At 45.3% G+C, this 19,780-nt stretch overlaps 2 protein-coding genes across 2 annotated transcripts in view; one reads left to right on the top strand and one right to left on the bottom strand.

Moving 5' to 3' along the window:
- The window catches only part of LOC122935208 (zinc finger protein 397-like), a 1,371,324-nt gene that overhangs the window by 1,204,580 nt on the left and 146,964 nt on the right, over window positions 1–19,780 (bottom strand). The gene's annotated exons all lie outside the window — the stretch shown is intronic.
- Window positions 228–10,570, top strand: LOC122933865 (zinc finger protein 420-like). The gene is made up of 2 exons (XM_044288949.1): window positions 228–391; window positions 9,137–10,570. The coding sequence occupies exons 1-2, from the start codon at window positions 244–246 to the stop codon at window positions 10,279–10,281; spliced, it is 1,293 nt and encodes a 430-aa protein (XP_044144884.1). The 5' UTR covers window positions 228–243; the 3' UTR covers window positions 10,282–10,570.

Below are 19,780 nucleotides of genomic sequence, written 5' to 3' on the forward strand. Positions count from 1 at the left end.
TTCCCTAAGTGTCGGTCTCCATCCACAGGATTACACCATAGTGAAGAAGACATCAGGGGGGACTCCCATCATCCATGAGTCAGGAGAGTGGAGCAGGACCCCCATCACAGAGCCTCCACCCCTGATACATGAGCAGAAGATCCTAGAACTCACCTACAAGATGATTGAGCTGCTGACTGGAGAGGTGACACTGCTGGGAATGCTGGGAAATTCTCCAGTAACAGCACTGGAGGGGTCTGGGTGATGACGGTGTCATTGTGTTATCAGGTTCCTGTAAGGTGTCAGGATGTGGCGGTCTATTTTTCCATGGAGGAGTGGAAGTATATAGAAGGACACAAGGATTTGTACAAGGACGCCATGATGGAGGCTCCTCTGCCTCTGACATCACAAGGTAAGAAATCTATCTGATTTTAAAGATTTAAGGATCATGTAGATTCCTCCTTAATCTGATCATCTGCATATATATATATATATATATATATATATATAGCATTGTCTGGGTTAAAAAAAAAAACCTACATCAAAATGCTCTACTATAGATGGTGATAGGGGGCCGCCTGTGACACTTGTCTTACATCTTTGACTCTGTAAATGCCAGACTGATGGATTTATACTGACTAAACCCCAGAGACATGTAGTAATTGCTGCTATATCTCAGGTAGGTGTCATCAGATGCCGGGTGTTATAGATGACATTACTTCTACACTTTAAAGGCTGGAGACATGTAGTAATGGCTGTTATACCTCAGGTAGGTGTCATCAGAAGCCAGGTGTTATAGATGACATTACTTCTACACTATAAAGGCTGGAGACATGTAGTAATGGCTGTTATACCTCAGGTAGGTGTCATCAGATGCCGAGTGTTATAGATGACATTACTTCTACACTATAAAGGCTGGAGACATGTAGTAATGGCTGTTATACCTTGGGTAGGTGTCATCAGATGCCCGGTGTTATAGATTACATTACTACTACACTATAAAGGCTGGAGACATGTAGTAATGGCTGTTATACCTCAGGTAGGTGTTATCAGATGCCGGGTGTTATAGATGACATTACTTCTACACTATAAAGGCTGGAAACATGTATCAATGGCTGTTATACCTCAGGTAGGTGTCATCAGATGCTGGGTGTTATAGATTACATTACTTCTACACTATAAAGGCTGGAGACATGTAGTAATGGCTGTTATATCTCAGGTAGGTGTCATCAGATGCCGGGTGTTATAGATGACATTACTTCTACACTCTAAAGGCTGGAGGCATGTAGTAATGGCTGTTATACTTCAGGTAGGTGTCATCAGATGCCGGGTGTTATAGATGACATTACTTCTACACTATAAAGGCAGGAGGCATGTAGTAATGGCTGTTATACCTCAGGTAGGTGACATCAGATGCCGGGTGTTATAGATGACATTACTTCTACACTATAAAGGCTGGAGACATGTAGTAATGGCTGTTATACCTCAGGTAGATGACATCAGATGCCGGGTGTTATAGATGACATTACTACTACACTATAAAGGCAGGAGACATGTAGTAATGGCTGTTATACTTCAGGTAGGTGTCATCAGATGCCGGGTGTTATAGATGACATTACTTCTACACTATAAAGGCTGGAGACATGTAGTAATGGCTTTTATACCTCAGGTAGGTGTCATCAGATGCCGGGTGTTATAGATGACATTACTTCTACACTATAAAGGCTGGAGACATGTAGTAATGGCTGTTATATCTCAGGTAGGTGTCATCAGATGCCGGGTGTTATAGATGACATTACTTCTACACTATAAAGGCTGGAGACATGTAGTAATGGCTGTTATACATCAGGTAGGTGTCATCCTATGCCAGGTGTTATAGATGACATTACTCCTACACTATAAAGGCTGGAGACATGTAGTAATGGCTGTTATACCTCAGGTAGGTGTCATCAGATGCCGGGTGTTATAGATGACATTACTTCTACACTATAAAGGCTGGAGACATGTAGTAAAGGCTGTTATACCTCAGGTAGGTGTCATCAGATGCCTGGTGTTATAGATGACATTACTTCTACACTATATACAATGGGGAAAATAAGTATTTGATACAGTGATGATTTTGCAAGTTTCCGCACCTACAAGGAATGGAGAGATCTGTAATTTGTACCGTAGGTACACTTCAATTGTGAGAGACAGAATCTAAAAAAAAAATCCTGAAAATCACATTGCATGATTTTTAAATAATTAATTTGCATTTTATTGCATGAAATAAGCATTTGATCACCTACCAATCAGTGAGAATTCTGGAACTCGCAGACCTGTTAGTTTTTATTTAAGAAGCCCCCCTACTCTGCGCTCATTACCTGTATTAATGGCACCTGTTTGAACTTGTTACCTGTATAAAAGACACCTGTTCACACACTCAATCCATCACACCCCAAGCTCTCCACCATGGCCAAGACCAAATAGCTGTCTAAGGACACCAGGGACAAAATTGTAGACCTGCACAAGGCTGGGATGGGCTATAGGATAATAGGCAAGCAGCTTGGTGAGAAGGCAACAACTGTTGACGCAATTATTAGAAAATGGAAGACCAAGATGACCGTCAATCTTTCTCGGTATGGGGCTCCATGCAAAATCTGGCCTCGTTGGGTAAGGATGATTCTGAAAAAGGTCAGGAATCAGCCCATAACTACACGGGAGGACCTGGTCAATGACCTGAAGAGAACTGGGACCACAGACTCAAAGGTTACCTTTAGTAACACACTACGCCGTCATGGATTAAAATCCGCCAGAACAGTCAAGGTCCCCCTGCTCACGCCAGAACATGTCCAGGCTCTTTTGAAGTTCGCCAATGACCATCTTGATGATCCAGAGGAGGTATGGGAGAAGGTCATGTGGTAAGATGAGACCAATTTAGAACTCCACTCGCCGTGTTTGGAGGAAGAAGGATGAACACATCCCCAAGAACACCATCCCAACCATGAAGCATGAGGTGGGGGGGGGGGCATCATACTTTGGAGCTACTATACTGCAAAGGTGACAGGACGACTGCACTGTATTGAAGGGAGGATGGATGGGGCCATGTATCGCGAGATTTTGGCCAACAACCTCCTTCCCTAGGTAGGAGCATTGAAGATGGGTCGTAGCTGGGTCTTCTAGCATGACAATGACCCGAAACACACAATCAGGAAAACTAAGAAGCATTTCAAAGTCCTGGAGTGGCCTAGCCAGTCTCCAGACCTGAACCCAATCGAAATGCTTTGGAGGGAGCTGAAACTCAATGTAGAACACCAATAGAAGTATATGAGGTTCAATAATAAATTTTAAGCTAATCACACATCTATCATAATCATAGGATCACATTTTTATTAAACATATATTGCAGACATGATTGGCATACACAAATAAATAAAAAAAAGTTAAAAACACCAACACAGTGGTGGTGACCACTTGGCAGGATTGCAATAAAGTGCAAGCGCAAAAAGTAGTTTTAGGGTGGTACTATAAAGTGTAGATTCAAGAGTACATAAATAAGTATTATACACACAGAGAAAAATATGGAAAATTCAGCCCGCACAACCCCTAGCAGGTGCAGATTGCTATGGCGAAATAGAGATATAAATGTAAAAACACAAAGTGCAATCGCACTCTGCAAACCAGCACTCTGCCCTGCCTTTATGCTGGATGTTGAATGAGGCATTGGTGTACATTTTGGCCAAAGCGTAATAAGCCACTCACCACGTCAAGGTCGCCTTCATGAGTGGTCCCTAACACTAGTTCCTACCTTTTATGGGCCACGACAGCCACACAAAGTCCAGGGAGCACCTGCTAGGGGTTGTGCGGGCTGAATTTTCCGTATTTTTCTCTTTGTAGTACGTATTGGAGGCGTGGCGATCTCCAAGCAGTCAAGCACACCTGTCCAGTTAATCTGCCCCCTGGAGGCTGGTTTTAAAGTCAGTATAAAACTGAGTCTGCTTATACAGCACCTACCAGTAACCATTAGGCTCCAGGAGAAGTATATAGTGGGCTCAGCATGCATGTTGGTACTTGCATCCCTGGATCCGATGAAAGCTGTAATGGCACCGGACGGGGTTAAAAGCAGAGTGTGCCTGGCGTGCATGCTGTGCCTGCGCTCCCTGGACTTTATGTGGCTGTCATGGCCCATAAAAGGTAGGAACTAGTGTTAGGGACCACTCATGAAGGCGACCTTGACGTGGTGAGTGGCTTATTACGCTTTGGCCAAAATGTACACCAATGCCTTATTCAACATCCATTATACACACAGCCTTATGGTATGGCTATAAAAATAAGCGATGCAGTATAATACAAAGTATATAGGCAGATATCTATATAGTACAACCAAATAATTGTGTCCAGCCTCAGGTCAGACCACCACCACGCCACGACGCGCGTTTCGCCGTCAGCTTTCTCAACGGGTGGTGGTTGGTGGGAACATAGTGGACTTATATAGTGCTAACGATAATGCATTCACATGTGGGCACAAACCATTAATTAGTAATGTGCCAATGCCCTGCATGACCCAATCACCTCCCAGAATCAGACATCCAATCAGAGAGGAAGCCCCAGTTGCCTGTGTGATTTAACTATTAGATGAGCCTCTGCCCACTATATGGCGTGCCATTGGTCCCGGCATGACGCCAGCCTCGAGACGCTGCCGTGGCACACGGAAGAGGTGGAGCGCACAAGGCATTGCACGGTATGCCACATCACGGGGCCAGGGGAGCGTCTCGGGCAGAAACAGGCACGCACCCCAACGGCCATATTTAAAAGAGTAACAAACTAAGGCCTCTTTAATACGAGCATGACGGATCGGCTCCGGGTGCGTTCAGTGAAACTTTGCAAGCAAGTTCAGTCCGTTTTGTCTGCGAATGCGTTCAGTTTTTTCCGCGCGGGTGCAATGCGTTTTGATGCGCTTTTCACGCGCGTGATAAAAGACTGAAGGTTTACAAACAACATCTCTTAGCAACCATCAGTAAAAAAACGCATTGCACCCGCACTTGCTTCCGAATGCAATGCGTTTTTCACTGAAGCCCCATTCACTTCTATGGAGCCAGGGCTGCGTGAAAAACGCAGAATATGGAACATGCTGTGCTTTCCACACAACGCAGAACTGATGCGTGAAAAAAAAAACTCTCATCTACACAGACCCATTGAAATGAATGGGTCAGGATTCAGCGCGGGTGCTATGCGTTCACGTCACGCATTGCACCCGCGCGGAAAACTCGCTTGTGTGAAAGGGGCCTAAGGGCGTTGCATATTAGATAAGCAAGAAGTACGCTAACACCAATGTAGATGACCAGCGAGAGGACCGAGAGCAACAATTGTTATACAGCATGTATGTGTGGTCATAAATATATGTACTAAATAGGCATAACAGATAGTGAACAAAAAGTGCATAAAATAAATATATTAAAGTAGACTTAATATAGTAGAAGTATCACTTTTTTCTTTTCACACTTCGCTTTTTTCACATTATTGTGTTTATCCATTTTGGCACTATACACATCTAATTCAAAACAAAAATATAAAAAAATATAAACTAAACACAAATAATAAATATATATTTTTTTTCTCATCACTTCGTTGCATCTCACCTCATCATCATTATCATCATCATTATTTTTTCATTTATTTGTGTATGTCAATCATGTCTGCAATATAGGTTTAATAAAAATCTGATACTATAACCATGATGGATGTGGGATTAGCTTGATTTCTATTACTGAACCACATATGCTTCTATTGGTGTTCTATTCTATGATGTATATGGGTTTATTATAGGTGGGGATATAGGTTTGGTGTTTATGAAACTTAATGTAGCCCAGCGACAGCCCCGACACCTGAAAGATCTGGAGAAGATCTGTACGGAGGAGTCGGCCAAAATCCCTGCTGCAGTGTGTGCAACCTGGTCAAGAACTACGGGAAACGTCTGACCTCTGTAACTGCAAAGGTTTCTGTACCAAATATTAAGTTCTATTTCTCTATTGTATCAAATACTTATTTCATGCAATAAAATGCAAGTTAATTATTTACAAATCATACAATGTGATTCTCAGGATTATTTTTTTTAGATTCTGTCTCTCACAGTTGAAGTGTACCTACGATAAAAATTACAGACCTCTCCATTCTTTGTAGGCAGGAAAACCTGCAAAATTGCCATTTTCCCCACTGTACATGCCCAACCACCATAAAGTGCAAAAGTTACTGTGATGCCGTACAAGGAATGGGCATCGCAGTGCGCATGCGCCGGCCAAAGGAATGAGTGCGCAGGCGCGGGATACCGGCAGAATTACAAGTTAGTAGAAAGGCGGTCAGAGGGTAGGAAGGGGCGGTCGGAGGGTAGGAAGGGGCGGGGGGACGCAATGAAAAGGCTGAGCAAGCAGGGCACCTAAGAGAGTAACGCCGCCCTTAGGCACTTGTGAGCCCTCATTTGCATATCTTATAAAGATCGTTTTTGATGGTTCTATAAGTCCAGGATTGATGCCAGAAGTAACGTTTTTATAAACTGTAAGCATGCTAGGGAGCTGTGGGAAGGGTTAAAAAAGTGAAATGCTGGTGACAGACTCCCTTTAAATCAGACCCCAATATCAGATAAGACCCCCATATCATACCTCTGATCACACCCCCATATTACACCTCAGATTTAGACTTCTATGTCAGACCCCCTAATTAAGGCAGAGCCCCTTATCAGACCTCAGATCACACCTTAAATAAAGTAACTTACCTCTCCTGTTCTGCTGCTACTCCCCATGTCTGGCGTCTTCTTCTGCAGTCGCGCTCCCTGGTCTTCTACCACTGTCACCTGACTGCGTGCAGCATCAGGTCATAATGCATGCACTACGTCCTGATGCTGTACGCAGCCAGGACAGTGTGGCACAGAACCCGGAGAAGACTAGAGAGGAGGGGTGAGTACCGGCAGCTCTTCCCTCACCTCTCCCCCCACGACTCCTGCAGACTAGTGAGCGATTCCGTAATGGAAGCGCTCACTAGTGTTTACTCTATAAAGACACACTGTATCTTATAAGGCAAAAAATATAGTAATTGGCGGTGTGGCACTGACATGGGGCCCTGTGAGCCCCCCTGGCTTAGGGGTTCAGTCGCAAATGTGACCACTGCTACCCCTATACCTGCGCCACTAGCGTCAGAACAGAGTAATGTGAAATTGCACCTGGTGACACTATAAAACCAACCCAATCTCCTGGCGCCTAGTTGGTAATACTATTTGAGTCCTCCATTCACCAATATCACCATCAAACCACGCAAAAAACTAATCTAAAGTGACAGTAAGTTGAGGATCTGAACTCCTCCACAGCATCAGTTATATCCATTATACCTTTTCAGGTGTCTCCTGAATTATTGCCCTTTAAAAACTCTTGGACTCACTCTTGACATCTCTGCTTAGCTACCCTAATAACCCTCCTTAATTCTCCTTAAAGGGGTTGTCCGGGTTCAGAGCTGCACCCGGACATATCCCCATTTTCACCCAGGCAGCCCCCTGACTTGAGCATCAGAGCAGTTCATGCTCCGATGCTTTCCTTTGCCCTACTCTAAATCGCGCAGGCATTTTCAGGAGTTCCGGTGACGAACCGGCCTTTCCATAGGGCTGCCAGGCAGAAGCTTCCTCCCAACGGTGACCTCAATGGCACTGATGGGCGGGCTAGGACAGCGCTAAAGCCCGCCCATCAGAGCTAGTGACGTCACCGAACACACTGCTGGGCGGAAGCCTCCACCCAGCAGTGTGTTATTGTAAATAAAAGAGCCCTTGCTCTGCGCAATCCAGCGCAGAGCAAGGGAGGGCATCAGAGCATGAAATGCTCCGATGCTAACATCAGGGGGGATGCCTGGGTGAATATATAGGTATGTCCGGGTTCAGCTCTGAACCCGGACAACCCCTTTATGTATGTCTCCAAGACATCTCCAGATTCATAAGCAGCATCTCTATTCCTAAAGGCCCGTACCCTACTATAAAAGCATGGGTTTAGCTTTTGAAAAACCTTAATGACCTGGTCTACCACAGCACATCAGTACAGAAAGCTCACATCGAGGAGTAAAGTCCCTCCAATTACTCCCACTGCCTAAACACATCCCAGATCATATTTTGAAAGCGGTCTTACAGCATAGAGACTCCTCACCTGTGCAGTTTTATCTACAAGTCGCACTCTACAGCCCAAAGGCATATACGCTGGAATGATCTCTTCCGGGTATGCTTTCACTTGCTTTCATTAAAATCATGTAGCTCCTTCAAATCCAACTCAAAGAGGTTTTCTGAGACTTTTATACTGATGACCTATCCTCTGGATAGCTCATCGGTATCTGATCTGTGGGGGTCCAACACTCAGGACTCCCGCCGATCAGTTGTTTGAGAAGGCACCGGTGCTCACAGTAGCATCGCAGACTTCTCTTAGCTTAGACTATGACGTCACGTTCATCGGTCACATGGCCTGGGTGAAGCTCAGGGGCGATACCAAGCACATCCACTGGATAGGCCTTTACTCTCTCATTGGTTAGTATCCAACACATTGTCCTCTGATCAGCCATTCTGCAGTAGCTACAGAGCAGGAAGCCTGCACTGGAACTACACAACTCAGTCTGTGGGCGAAGCCGGCTACTGCAGTGCTGATCCCATTCATCTCAATAGTAGTAGCACTGCAGGAACCAGCTCTGTCCTAAGTGCAACGGATGTTGTATGCCTGACAATCAGATACTGATGGCCTATCCTGAGGATACGCCATTAATTGTAAAGTGTGTAATGTGCTAGCAGAGGACGGGCCTGATTGTCAATGAAGGTTGGGATTTTCATATTTTTGAATGTTTTCTGGTCTGGGTTTATTTAATAGAAGTGATCAGTGAGTATAGAGCAGAGTCCTGGACTTCATCATCCATTATAACTTTAAGGACACGACACCAGTGGCAGTTTTTCATTCAGTATTTTGTGCCAAAGCCAAAAAAGGATTAAAATTAATGGGAAATATAAAGGAAGGACATGTACCTCTCCTTCCTGCTGATCCACTAGTTTTGGCTCAAAAACGACATAAAAATCTGCCTGTGTGTTTCGAACCTGAAAGGAATCTTATAGATTTGTCTTCTTTTGTTGTTTGAGAAAAAAAACACAATCTCTTTTTAATCCTAACAGAAAATCCCAGTAAGAACTTCATGTTATCACTGGATTATAAAATAGAAGATGAAGATATCGAGCAGCGCTCTTCAGGAGAAAACCTCATTACCTATAATATCCATCCAGGATTTTACAATACAGATCTATCATATAATCCTCCTAATTACCAGGAACCTTCTTCTGACCAATTACAAATTATTACCACAAGTACCGGGCAGAAAGAGAGTAAAAGGTTTCAGTGTGAAGAATGTGGAAAACAATTTACAAGAAGTTCAAACCTATATACACACAAAAGAATTCACACGGGTGAGAAGCCATATTCATGTAGTGAATGTGGAAAATGTTTTATATCTAAATCACAATTTGTTAAGCATCGGAGAATTCACTCAGGAGAGAAGCCGTATTCATGTTCAGAATGTGGAAAATGTTTTACGCAAAAGTCAAATCTTGTTACACATCAGAGAATTCACACAGGAGAGAGGCCATATTCATGTTCAGAATGTGAGAAATGTTTTATGCAAAAGGCAAATCTTGATTCACATCAGCGAATTCACACGGGAGAGAAGCCATATTCATGTTCAGAATGTGGCAAATGTTTTACAGAGAAATCAAGTCGAGATAAACACAAGAGATGTCACACAGGAGAGAAGCCATATTCATGTTCAAAGTGTGAGAAATGTTTTGCAGATAAATCACAGCTTGTTTTACATGAGATAATTCACACAGGAAAAAAGATTTATTCAAGTTTAGAATATGGAAAATGTTTTATGGGAAACTCAAATCTTATTACACATCAGATAACTCACACAGGAGAGAAGCCATATTCATGTTCAGAATGTGGAAAATGTTTTGTTACTGCAGCCAAGCTTAAGGTTCATCAGGGAAGTCACACTGGAGTGAAGTCGTATTCATGTTCAGAATGTGGGAAGTGTTTTACTCGAAAGTCAAATCTTGTTACACATGAGAAAATTCACACAGGAGAGAAGCCACTGAGATGTTTAGAATGTGGGAAATGTTTTACGCAAAAGTCACATCTCCTTACACATGAGAGAAGTCACACAGGAGAGAAGCCGTTTTCATGTTCAGAATGTGGGAAATGTTTTCTTACTAAAGCCAAACTCTACTATCATTGGAGGATTCACACAGGAGAAAAACCGCATTAATGTTCAGAATGTTCAAACTACACTTTGCTGAAACCACTGCAGCTTTCTGGATTTCAGTTATCTCACCCAGCTGTGGTATTTGGGTGGGATATACAGGCCCTCCAGCACTATACTGTACACATTGCCACAAAACATGTTTCCTGTAGGAAAATTGCAGTGACATCCGGGTTTTAAATGTTTTTAAAACAGGGAATATTCTTGTTTTGAAGCTGGAGTCGGAGTCTCTACATTTCTCCTGACTCCATGATTCCGACTTCACGGCCTAGAGTCCGTGACAATTTACTCTTTCCTTTCTAGTAACAGAATTTAATCCATTTATATTATTATATTTAAATTTCTTACAGAAATGCTTGGTTATTAGTGTTAAGCGAGCATGCTTGGCCGAACTACTGTTCGGCTCGAGCATCACTATGCTCGGCCGAATACTGCAGGTGCTCGAGTACAATTTTATACAATGAAAGTCAATGGGAGACCCGAGCATCAAACCAGGCACCCCCTGCTCTGAAGAAGAGAGAGTGTCTGGTTCACAAAAAAAGGTTAAAAATTAATGGAAACCCCATCAAAATGGTTTGGAAACAGCATTAAGAGTATGGCTGGATGCATCTTGGACTCCTATTATCAACGACATACAATAGACAACCACACAAAGGCTATATGCCAAAAGCCAGGTATGTGCAAGCCATCAATCTATCCATGAGACAGATAACAGGCTTAGTCAGCATACCTTACAATGGCAGCCTTGTGCACTATGAGACATTCCAAACCAGCTCTCATCTGACTGAGAGCCAGTAAGCCTCAAAGTTGCTTCACATCTGTTGGATGGCTTTGGTGGACCTGCGCACCTAGATCAATATCATTAGGGTGACAAAAAGTTTTCTAATTGTCCTAACATAATATTTAATAACCTTTCTATACAGTTTTGTAATGTAAAAACGAATTTGCATAAACATGGGCATATGGGAAAGACATGCAAATGAGCAGAATCTGCCTTGTTTTTCAGCTGAAAAACCATTTGCATGGAAAATTTGCAATGTACACTACTCATGAACAGTGCCATCTATTGGTTTCATAGTCTTATGACAAGCCTAATATTCTTATGAAACCAATAGATGGCACTTCAGAGCAGGGGGTCCCTGGATTAATCCTCTGGTTCTCCCATTGACTTCCATTGTGCTCGGGTGCTTGGTAGAGCACACGAGCATACCGATGTGTTCGGCCAGAGCATGTGAACACACGAGCACTTTGGTGCATAATCAACACTATTGGTTATCTAAGATTATCTGAGAAGCCACATAGGTGAGAAGACATAGTCATGTTCAGAATGAGTAAAATGCTTTTGTATTAAATCCAGAATTGGTTTCGCTGTGTATAACATCTGGGGATTAATGGAAACTTAATTTTTCCTCCTATTTATTAAAAATAATGGGGCAGATTTACTGTTGAAAATGTGCTCATTTCTCGGCACAGTTTGTACATGCCTTGCTCTGCATTTATCAAGTATTTTGGACAGTTTTCTCCTCATGACCTCCATTCCTACAGAGATTCAGCTAAAGATTAGCTTTGTTCAGTATCATAATCCCTGACAAGCAGAGTAGAGAGGAGGATGAGGCAGATCTTTAGCTCAGTGTCCTGATGTAACTTGTCCTGTGTGATTAGGACAGGATTTTTGTCTACTAATAGGACGGAGGCCATTTTATTTCCCCTTCTCTTTACTCCCCAGACAAAACGAGCCATTATAACTAAAGAAAGGTATTTGGGAATATATTTATAATAAAGTAATATTTAGTAATTAATAAGTATTTTATTTTCTAAATTCCTGGAGAACCCCTTTAAAGGGAGTCTTTCACCTAATCTGAGCGTTTTAGACCGCTCAGATCAGGTTATAGACTCTTTAACCCTCATTACGATCATACCTTTCTCTTATGTGTCCCTCGCCCAGATAATGAAAATAACACTTTTTAAACTTATGCAAATTACCTTCTGAAGGTGCCCAGGGGCGGCGTTACTGGGCGATGTGCCCAGAAAAACACACCTCCAGCCGGCGGACGTCACGAGCGGCACCAGAGGACGGCGGGCTGGGAACTGGCCCCCACCTGCGCACTGCTCTGCCCATTATGGGCAGATGAACAGCTTTTCATATTGCGCATGCGCCGGCCAACTAAAGACAGCCGGCCAGCGCATGCGCAATATGAAAGGATGTTCCTCTGCCCATAATGGGCAGAGCAGTGCGCAGGTGCGGGCCAGTTCCCAGCCTGCCGTCCTCTGGTGCCGCTCGTGACGTCCGCCGGCTGGAGGAGTGTTTTTCTGGGCACATCGCCCAGTAACGCCGCCCCTGGGCACCTTCAGAAGGTAATTTGCATAAGTTTAAAAAGTGTTATTTTCATTATCTGGGCGAGGGACACATAAGAGAAAGGTATGATCGTAATGAGGGTTAAAGAGTCTATAACCTGATCTGAGCGGTCTAAAACGCTCAGATTAGGTGAAAGACTCGCTTTAAGCTGAACTGGATTACCATTGCAGCCTATGGGAGTTGTGCTATGTTACTGTGGAGCCCAGTCATCTGCATACCTCCACAGGAACTACTATTTTAGTAGCCTCATATCCCACAAAGGGTCTGATCCCACAATTGACCACGTAATCTGATGTGTCACATCTATGTGTATAGTGTTATCGCTGATCACACACATGAGTCCCGGGTATCTATTGCGTGAAAAGGCAAAAACTCTTTGGCTATCATATACAGTACAGACCAAAAGTTTGGACACACCTTCTCATTCAAAGAATTTTTTTTATTTTCATGAGTATGAAAATTGTAGATTCACACTGAAGGCATCAAAAGTATGAATTAACACATGTGGAATTATATACATAACAAAAAAGTGTGAAACAACTGAAAATATGTCATATTCTAGGTTCTTCAAAGTAGCCACCTTTTGCTTTGATTACTGCTTTGCACACTCTTGGCATTCTCTTGATGAGCTTCAAGAGGTAGTCACCTGAAATGGTCTTCACTTCACAGGTGTGCCCTGTCAGGTTTAATAAATGGGGTTGGGACCATCAGTTGCGTTGTAGAGAAGTTAGGTGGATACACAGCTGATAGTCCTACTGAACAGACTGTTAAATTTGTATTATGGCAAGAAAAAAGCAGCTAAGTAAAGAAAAACGAGTGGCCATCAAAACTTTGAAAGTGTCCCCAAGTGCAGTCACAAAAACCATCAAGCGCTACAAAAAAACTGGCTCACATGCGGACCGCCCCAGGAAAGGAAGACCAAGAGTCACCTCTGCTGCGGAGGATAAGTTCATCCGAGTCACCAGCCTCGGAAATCGCAGGTTAACAGCAGCTCAGATTAGGGACCAGGTCAATGCCACACAGAGTTCTAGCAGCAGACAGATCTCTAGAACAACTGTTAAGAGGAGACTGTGTGAATCAGGCCTTCATGGTAGAATATCTGCTAGGAAACCACTGCTAAGGACAGGCAACAAGCAGAAGAGACTTGTTTGGGCTAAAGAACACAAGGAATGGACATTAAACCAGTGGAAATCTGTGCTTTGGTCTGATGAGTCCAAATTTGAAATCTTTGGTTCCAATCTTTGGTCCCTTCCTGGGACAGCAGCCCTGAAGTAACAGTACCTCTGAACTTACACCCTCTCTTCTTATATCTGGACAGTTGCAGGAATCTTCTCAGCAGAACGGGAGTATCAATGTTCAACAGGCTCTCAAGACCTCTCCTCTGGCCAAACCTCTTCCAATCCAGAAGAATGTTTTACCTCTGCCCATGTAACAGGTTAGTGCCTTATACTCCTCAGGTGGACCCTAGGGTGAGCCAGTGGGCTCCATTGCTTGAGCAAATTGTTACGGCAGTGGGTATGGAACCACTGTGTCAGCTAACAAATTTTTACTTTAGGCTAATCCTAAAGATGTTATCCTGGTGTTCCCCTGGTTTTCACCATTTAACCCCTGTACCGGGATCTGAATTTACTAGACCACTACCTCCTGGAGTAGTCTCTGTATGATTGCCAACTAACCCATGCTGGGCAACAAGGGATAAGGGAAACGCTGAGGTCAGGGCAGACAGAGTGGGTACTATATGATAAGCGGTTTGAGGTCAGGGCAGGCAGAGTAGGTGTTATATGGTAAGTGGTCTGAGGTCAGGGCTGGCAGAGTAGGTACCATATGGTAAGCGGTCTGAGGTCAGGGCTAGCATTGCAATACAGAGGTTAGAGATGAGTCAGAAGTCTGTACACGAGCAGACAACAGAACAATACACCTTCACAGAATACCTGCAAGCTAGAGAACAAGCCATTGGTGACAATTAGGGAGTGCACACTGGCCTTTTAAGAGCCAGAGGAAGCATGTGCCCTACAAGCAGGGGAAGAGAGAGAGATTACAGCCGATGTGGAGAGACAGAGCAGAGGAAGAGAGATTACAGCCGGTGTGGAGAGACAGAGCAGAGGAAGAGAAATTACAGCCGGTGTAGAGAGACAAAGCAGGGGAGGAGAGATTACAGCCGGTGTGGAGAGACAGAGCAGAGGAAGGGAGATTACAGCTGGTGTGGAGAGACAGAGCAGAGGAAGAGAGATTACAGCCGGTGTGGAGAGACAGAGCAGAGGAAGGGAGATTACAGCTGGTGTGGAGAGACAGAGCAGAGGAAGGGAGATTACAGCCGGTGTGGAGAGACATAGCAGAGGAAGAGAGATTACAGCCGGTGTGGAGAGACAGAACAGAGGAAGAGAAATTACAGCCGGTGTGGAGAGACAGAGCAGAGGAAGAGAAATTACAGCTGGTGTAGAGAGACAAAGCAGAGGAGGAGAGATTACAGCCGGTGTGGAGAGACATAGCAGAGGAAGAGAGATTACAGCCGGTGTGGAGAGACAGAACAGAGGAAGAGAGATTACAGCCGGTGTGGAGAGACAGAACAGAGGAAGAGAGATTACAGCCGGTGTGGAGAGACAGAACAGAGGAAGAGAGATTACAGCCGGTGTGGAGAGACAGAACAGAGGAAGAGAGATTACAGCCGGTGTGGAGAGACAGAGCAGAGGAGGAGAGATTACAGCCGGTGTGGAGAGACATAGCAGAGGAAGAGAGATTACAGCCGGTGTGGAGAGACAGAACAGAGGAAGAGAGATTACAGCCGGTGTGGAGAGACAGCAGAGGAAGAGAGATTGCAGCTGGTGTGGAGAGACGGAGCAGAGGAAGAGAGATTACAGCCGGTGTAGAGAGACAGAGCAGAGGAAGAGAGATTACAGCCAGTGTAGAGAGACAGAGCAGAGGAAGAGAGATTACAGCCGGTGTAGAGAGACAGAGCAGAGGAAGAGAGATTACAGCCGGTGTGGAGAGACAGAGCAGAGGAAGGGAGATTACAGCCGGTGTGGAGAGAAAGAGTAGAGGAAGGGAGATTACAGCCGGTGTAGAGAGAAAGAGTAGAGGAAGGGAGATTACAGCCGGTGTAGAGAGAAAGAACAGAGGAAGAGAGATTACAGCCGGTGTGGAGAGACAGCAGAGGAAGAGAGATTGCAGCTGGTGTGGAGAGACGGAGCAGAGGAAGAGAGATTACAGCCGGTGTAGAGAGACAGAGCAGAGGAAGAGAGATTACAGCCGGTGTGGAGAGACAGAGCAGAGGAAGAGAGATTACAGCCGGTGTGGAGAGACAGAGCAGAGGAAGGGAGATTACAGCCGGTGTGGAGAGACAGAGCAGAGGAAGAGAGATTACAGCCGGTGTAGAGAGAAAGAGTAGAGGAAGAGAGATTACAGCCGGTGTGGAGAGACAGAGCAGAGGAAGGGAGATTACAGCTGGTGTGGAGAGACAGAGCAGAGGAAGGGAGATTACAGCCGGTGTGGAGAGATATAGCAGAGGAAGAGAGATTACAGCCAGTGTGGAGAGACAGAACAGAGGAAGAGAGATTACAGCCGGTGTGGAGAGACAGAGCAGAGGAAGAGAAATTACAGCCGGTGTAGAGAGACAAAGCAGAGGAGGAGAGATTACAGCCGGTGTGGAGAGACATAGCAGAGGAAGAGAGATTACAGCCGGTGTGGAGAGACAGAACAGAGGAAGAGAGATTACAGCCGGTGTGGAGAGACAGAACAGAGGAAGGGAGATTACAACCGGTGTGGAGAGACATAGCAGAAGAAGAGAGATTACAGCCGGTGTGGAGAGACAGAGCAGAGGAAGAGAGATTACAGCCGGTGTGGAGAGACATAGCAGAGGAAGAGAGATTACAGCCGGTGTAGAGAGACAGAATTGAGGAAGAGAGATTACAGCCGGTGTGGAGAGACAGAACAGAGGAAGAGAGATTACAGCCGGTGTGGAGAGACAGAGCAGAGGAAGAGAGATTACAGCCGGTGTGAAGAGACATAGCAGAGGAAGAGAGATTACAGCCGGTATAGAGAGACAGAATTGAGGAAGAGAGATTACAGCCGGTGTGGAGAGACATAGCAGAGGAAGAGAGATTACAGCCGGTGTAGAGAGACAGAATTGAGGAAGAGAGATTACAGCCGGTGTGGAGAGACAGAACAGAGGAAGAGAGATTACAGCCGGTGTAGAGAGACAAAGCAGAGGAAGAGAGATTACAGCCGGTGTGAAGAGACATAGCAGAGGAAGAGAGATTACAGCCGGTGTAGAGAGACAGAACAGAGGAAGAGAGATTACAGCCGGTGTGGAGAGACAGAACAGAGGAAGAGAGATTACAGCCGGTGTGGAGAGACAGAACAGAGGAAGAGAGATTACAGCCGGTGTGGAGAGACAGAACAGAGGAAGAGAGATTACAGCCGGTGTGGAGAGACAGAGCAGAGGAAGAGAGATTACAGCCGGTGTAGAGAGACAAAGCAGAGGAAGAGAGATTACAGCCGGTGTGGAGAGACAGAGCAGAGGAAGGGAGATTACCGCCGGTGTAGAGAGACAGAGCAGAGGAAGAGAGATTACAGCCGGTGTGGAGAGACAGAACAGAGGAAGAGAGATTACAGCCGGTGTGGAGAGACAGAACAGAGGAAGAGAGATTACAGCCGGTGTAGAGAGACAAAGCAGAGGAAAACAGATTACAGCCGGTGTGGAGAGACAGAGCAGAGGAAGGGAGATAACAGCCGGTGTGGAGAGACAGAGCAGAGGAAGGGAGATTACCGCCGGTGTAGAGAGACAGAACAGAGGAAGAGAGATTACAGCCGGTGTAGAGAGACAGAGCAGAGGAAGAGAGATTACAGCCGGTGTAGAGAGACAGAGCAGAGGAAGAGAGAACAGCCGGTGTGGAGAGACAGAACAGAGGAAGAGAGATTACAGCCGGTGTGAAGAGACTGAGCAGAGGAAGAGAGATTACAGCCGGTGTGAAGAGACAGAGCAGAGGAAGAGAGATTACAGCCGGTGTGAAGAGACAGAACAGAGGAAGAGAGATTACAGCCGGTGTGGAGAGACAGAGCAGAGGAGGAGAGATTACAGCCGGTGTGGAGAGACAGAGCAGAGGAAGAGAGATTACAGCCGGTGTAGAGAGACAAAGCAGGGGAGGAGAGATTACAGCCGGTGTGGAGAGACAGAGCAGAGGAAGAGAGATTACAGCCGGTGTGGAGAGACAGAGCAGAGGAAGAGAGATTACAGCCGGTGTGGAGAGACAGAACAGAGGAAGAGAGATTACAGCCGGTGTGGAGAGACAGAACAGAGGAAGAGAGATTACAGTCGGTATAGAGAGACAGAGCAGAGGAAGAGAGATTACAGCTGGTGTGGAGAGACAGAACAGAGGAGGAGAGATTACAGTCGGTATAGAGAGACAGAGCAGAGGAAGAGAGATTACAGCTGGTGTGGAGAGACAGAGTAGAGGAAGGGAGATTACAGCCAGTGTGGAGAGACAGAACAGAGGAAGAGAGATTACAGCCGGTGTAGAGAGACAAAGCAGAGGAAGAGAGATTACAGCCGGTGTGGAGAGACAGAGCAGAGGAAGGGAGATTACCGCCGGTGTAGAGAGACAGAGCAGAGGAAGAGAGATTACAGCCGGTGTGGAGAGACAGAACAGAGGAAGAGAGATTACAGCCGGTGTGGAGTGACAGAACAGAGGAAGAGAGATTACAGCCGGTGTAGAGAGACAAAGCAGAGGAAGAGAGATTACAGCCGGTGTGGAGAGACAGAGCAGAGGAAGGGAGATAACAGCCGGTGTGGAGAGACAGAGCAGAGGAAGGGAGATTACCGCCGGTGTAGAGAGACAGAACAGAGGAAGAGAGATTACAGCCGGTGTAGAGAGACAGAGCAGAGGAAGAGAGATTACAGCCGGTGTAGAGAGACAGAGCAGAGGAAGAGAGAACAGCCGGTGTGGAGAGACAGAACAGAGGAAGAGAGATTACAGCCGGTGTGAAGAGACAGAGCAGAGGAAGAGAGATTACAGCCGGTGTGAAGAGACAGAGCAGAGGAAGAGAGATTACAGCCGGTGTGAAGAGACAGAACAGAGGAAGAGAGATTACAGCCGGTGTGGAGAGACAGAGCAGAGGAGGAGAGATTACAGCCGGTGTGGAGAGACAGAACAGAGGAAGAGAGATTACAGCCGGTGTGAAGAGACAGAGCAGAGGAAGAGAGATTACAGCCGGTGTGAAGAGACAGAGCAGAGGAAGAGAGATTACAGCCGGTGTGAAGAGACAGAACAGAGGAAGAGAGATTACAGCCGGTGTGGAGAGACAGAGCAGAGGAGGAGAGATTACCGCCGGTGTGGAGAGACAGAGCAGAGGAGGAGAGATTACAGCCGGTGTGGAGAGACAGAACAGGCTCACCAGTTGGGCCCTCCAACCATAGGGATCGGCTGGAGGAGGGTCTGCGTCCTGCTCTTCGCTACGTTCCGCTCTCAGTTCTGCTGATAAATGTACTGACTGAAATACACAAGTGTGATCGAGGCTGTACTGTCTACCGGCAACCAATAGACGTTTCCCCTTCTATTATCTACGACCCAATATCAAAATAATTGGAACCAATAATAGAAAATATATGGATCAAAGTTTCACAAACCGTAATTCTACCACTCAATATGCATTCAAATAATCATCATTTTTATTAAACATTTCATAATTACAAAAATCTGGCTTCACATAATTAAGAACATTTATAATCTCATGGGCTTCAGGTTTATGGTAACATTAATTCATCTATATAAAGTGCAAGTGCAGAAATATATACCCATAGGGTAGTACAGTCAGTGCATATATAGGGTGTTACCATGACCTGCTATACCTAACCACCAAGTAAAGTTAGCATAATGCAGTACATACTGACCCAAATGTAAACCACACCACCGCCAGACCGTACCCCGACGCGCGTTTCGCCGTCAGCTTTTTCAACGGGTATATGTAGCCATAAAGATAGGGTGAGTCACATACATTGAACCAATGGAAACCGACCGATCTGAAAGTGGGTTGAGTGACATAAATATTCTCACCTGTATTAGATCATTGTGCACCGCTGTGTATATGGCGCGCGACTCCCCGTGCACCGCCGGTAGGTGCGTGCGCGGTCACGGCAATGAAAATGATGATTAT

Source organism: Bufo gargarizans, chromosome 4 (assembly GCF_014858855.1).
Source record: "Bufo gargarizans isolate SCDJY-AF-19 chromosome 4, ASM1485885v1, whole genome shotgun sequence".
NCBI classification, from domain to species: Eukaryota; Metazoa; Chordata; class Amphibia; order Anura; family Bufonidae; genus Bufo; species Bufo gargarizans.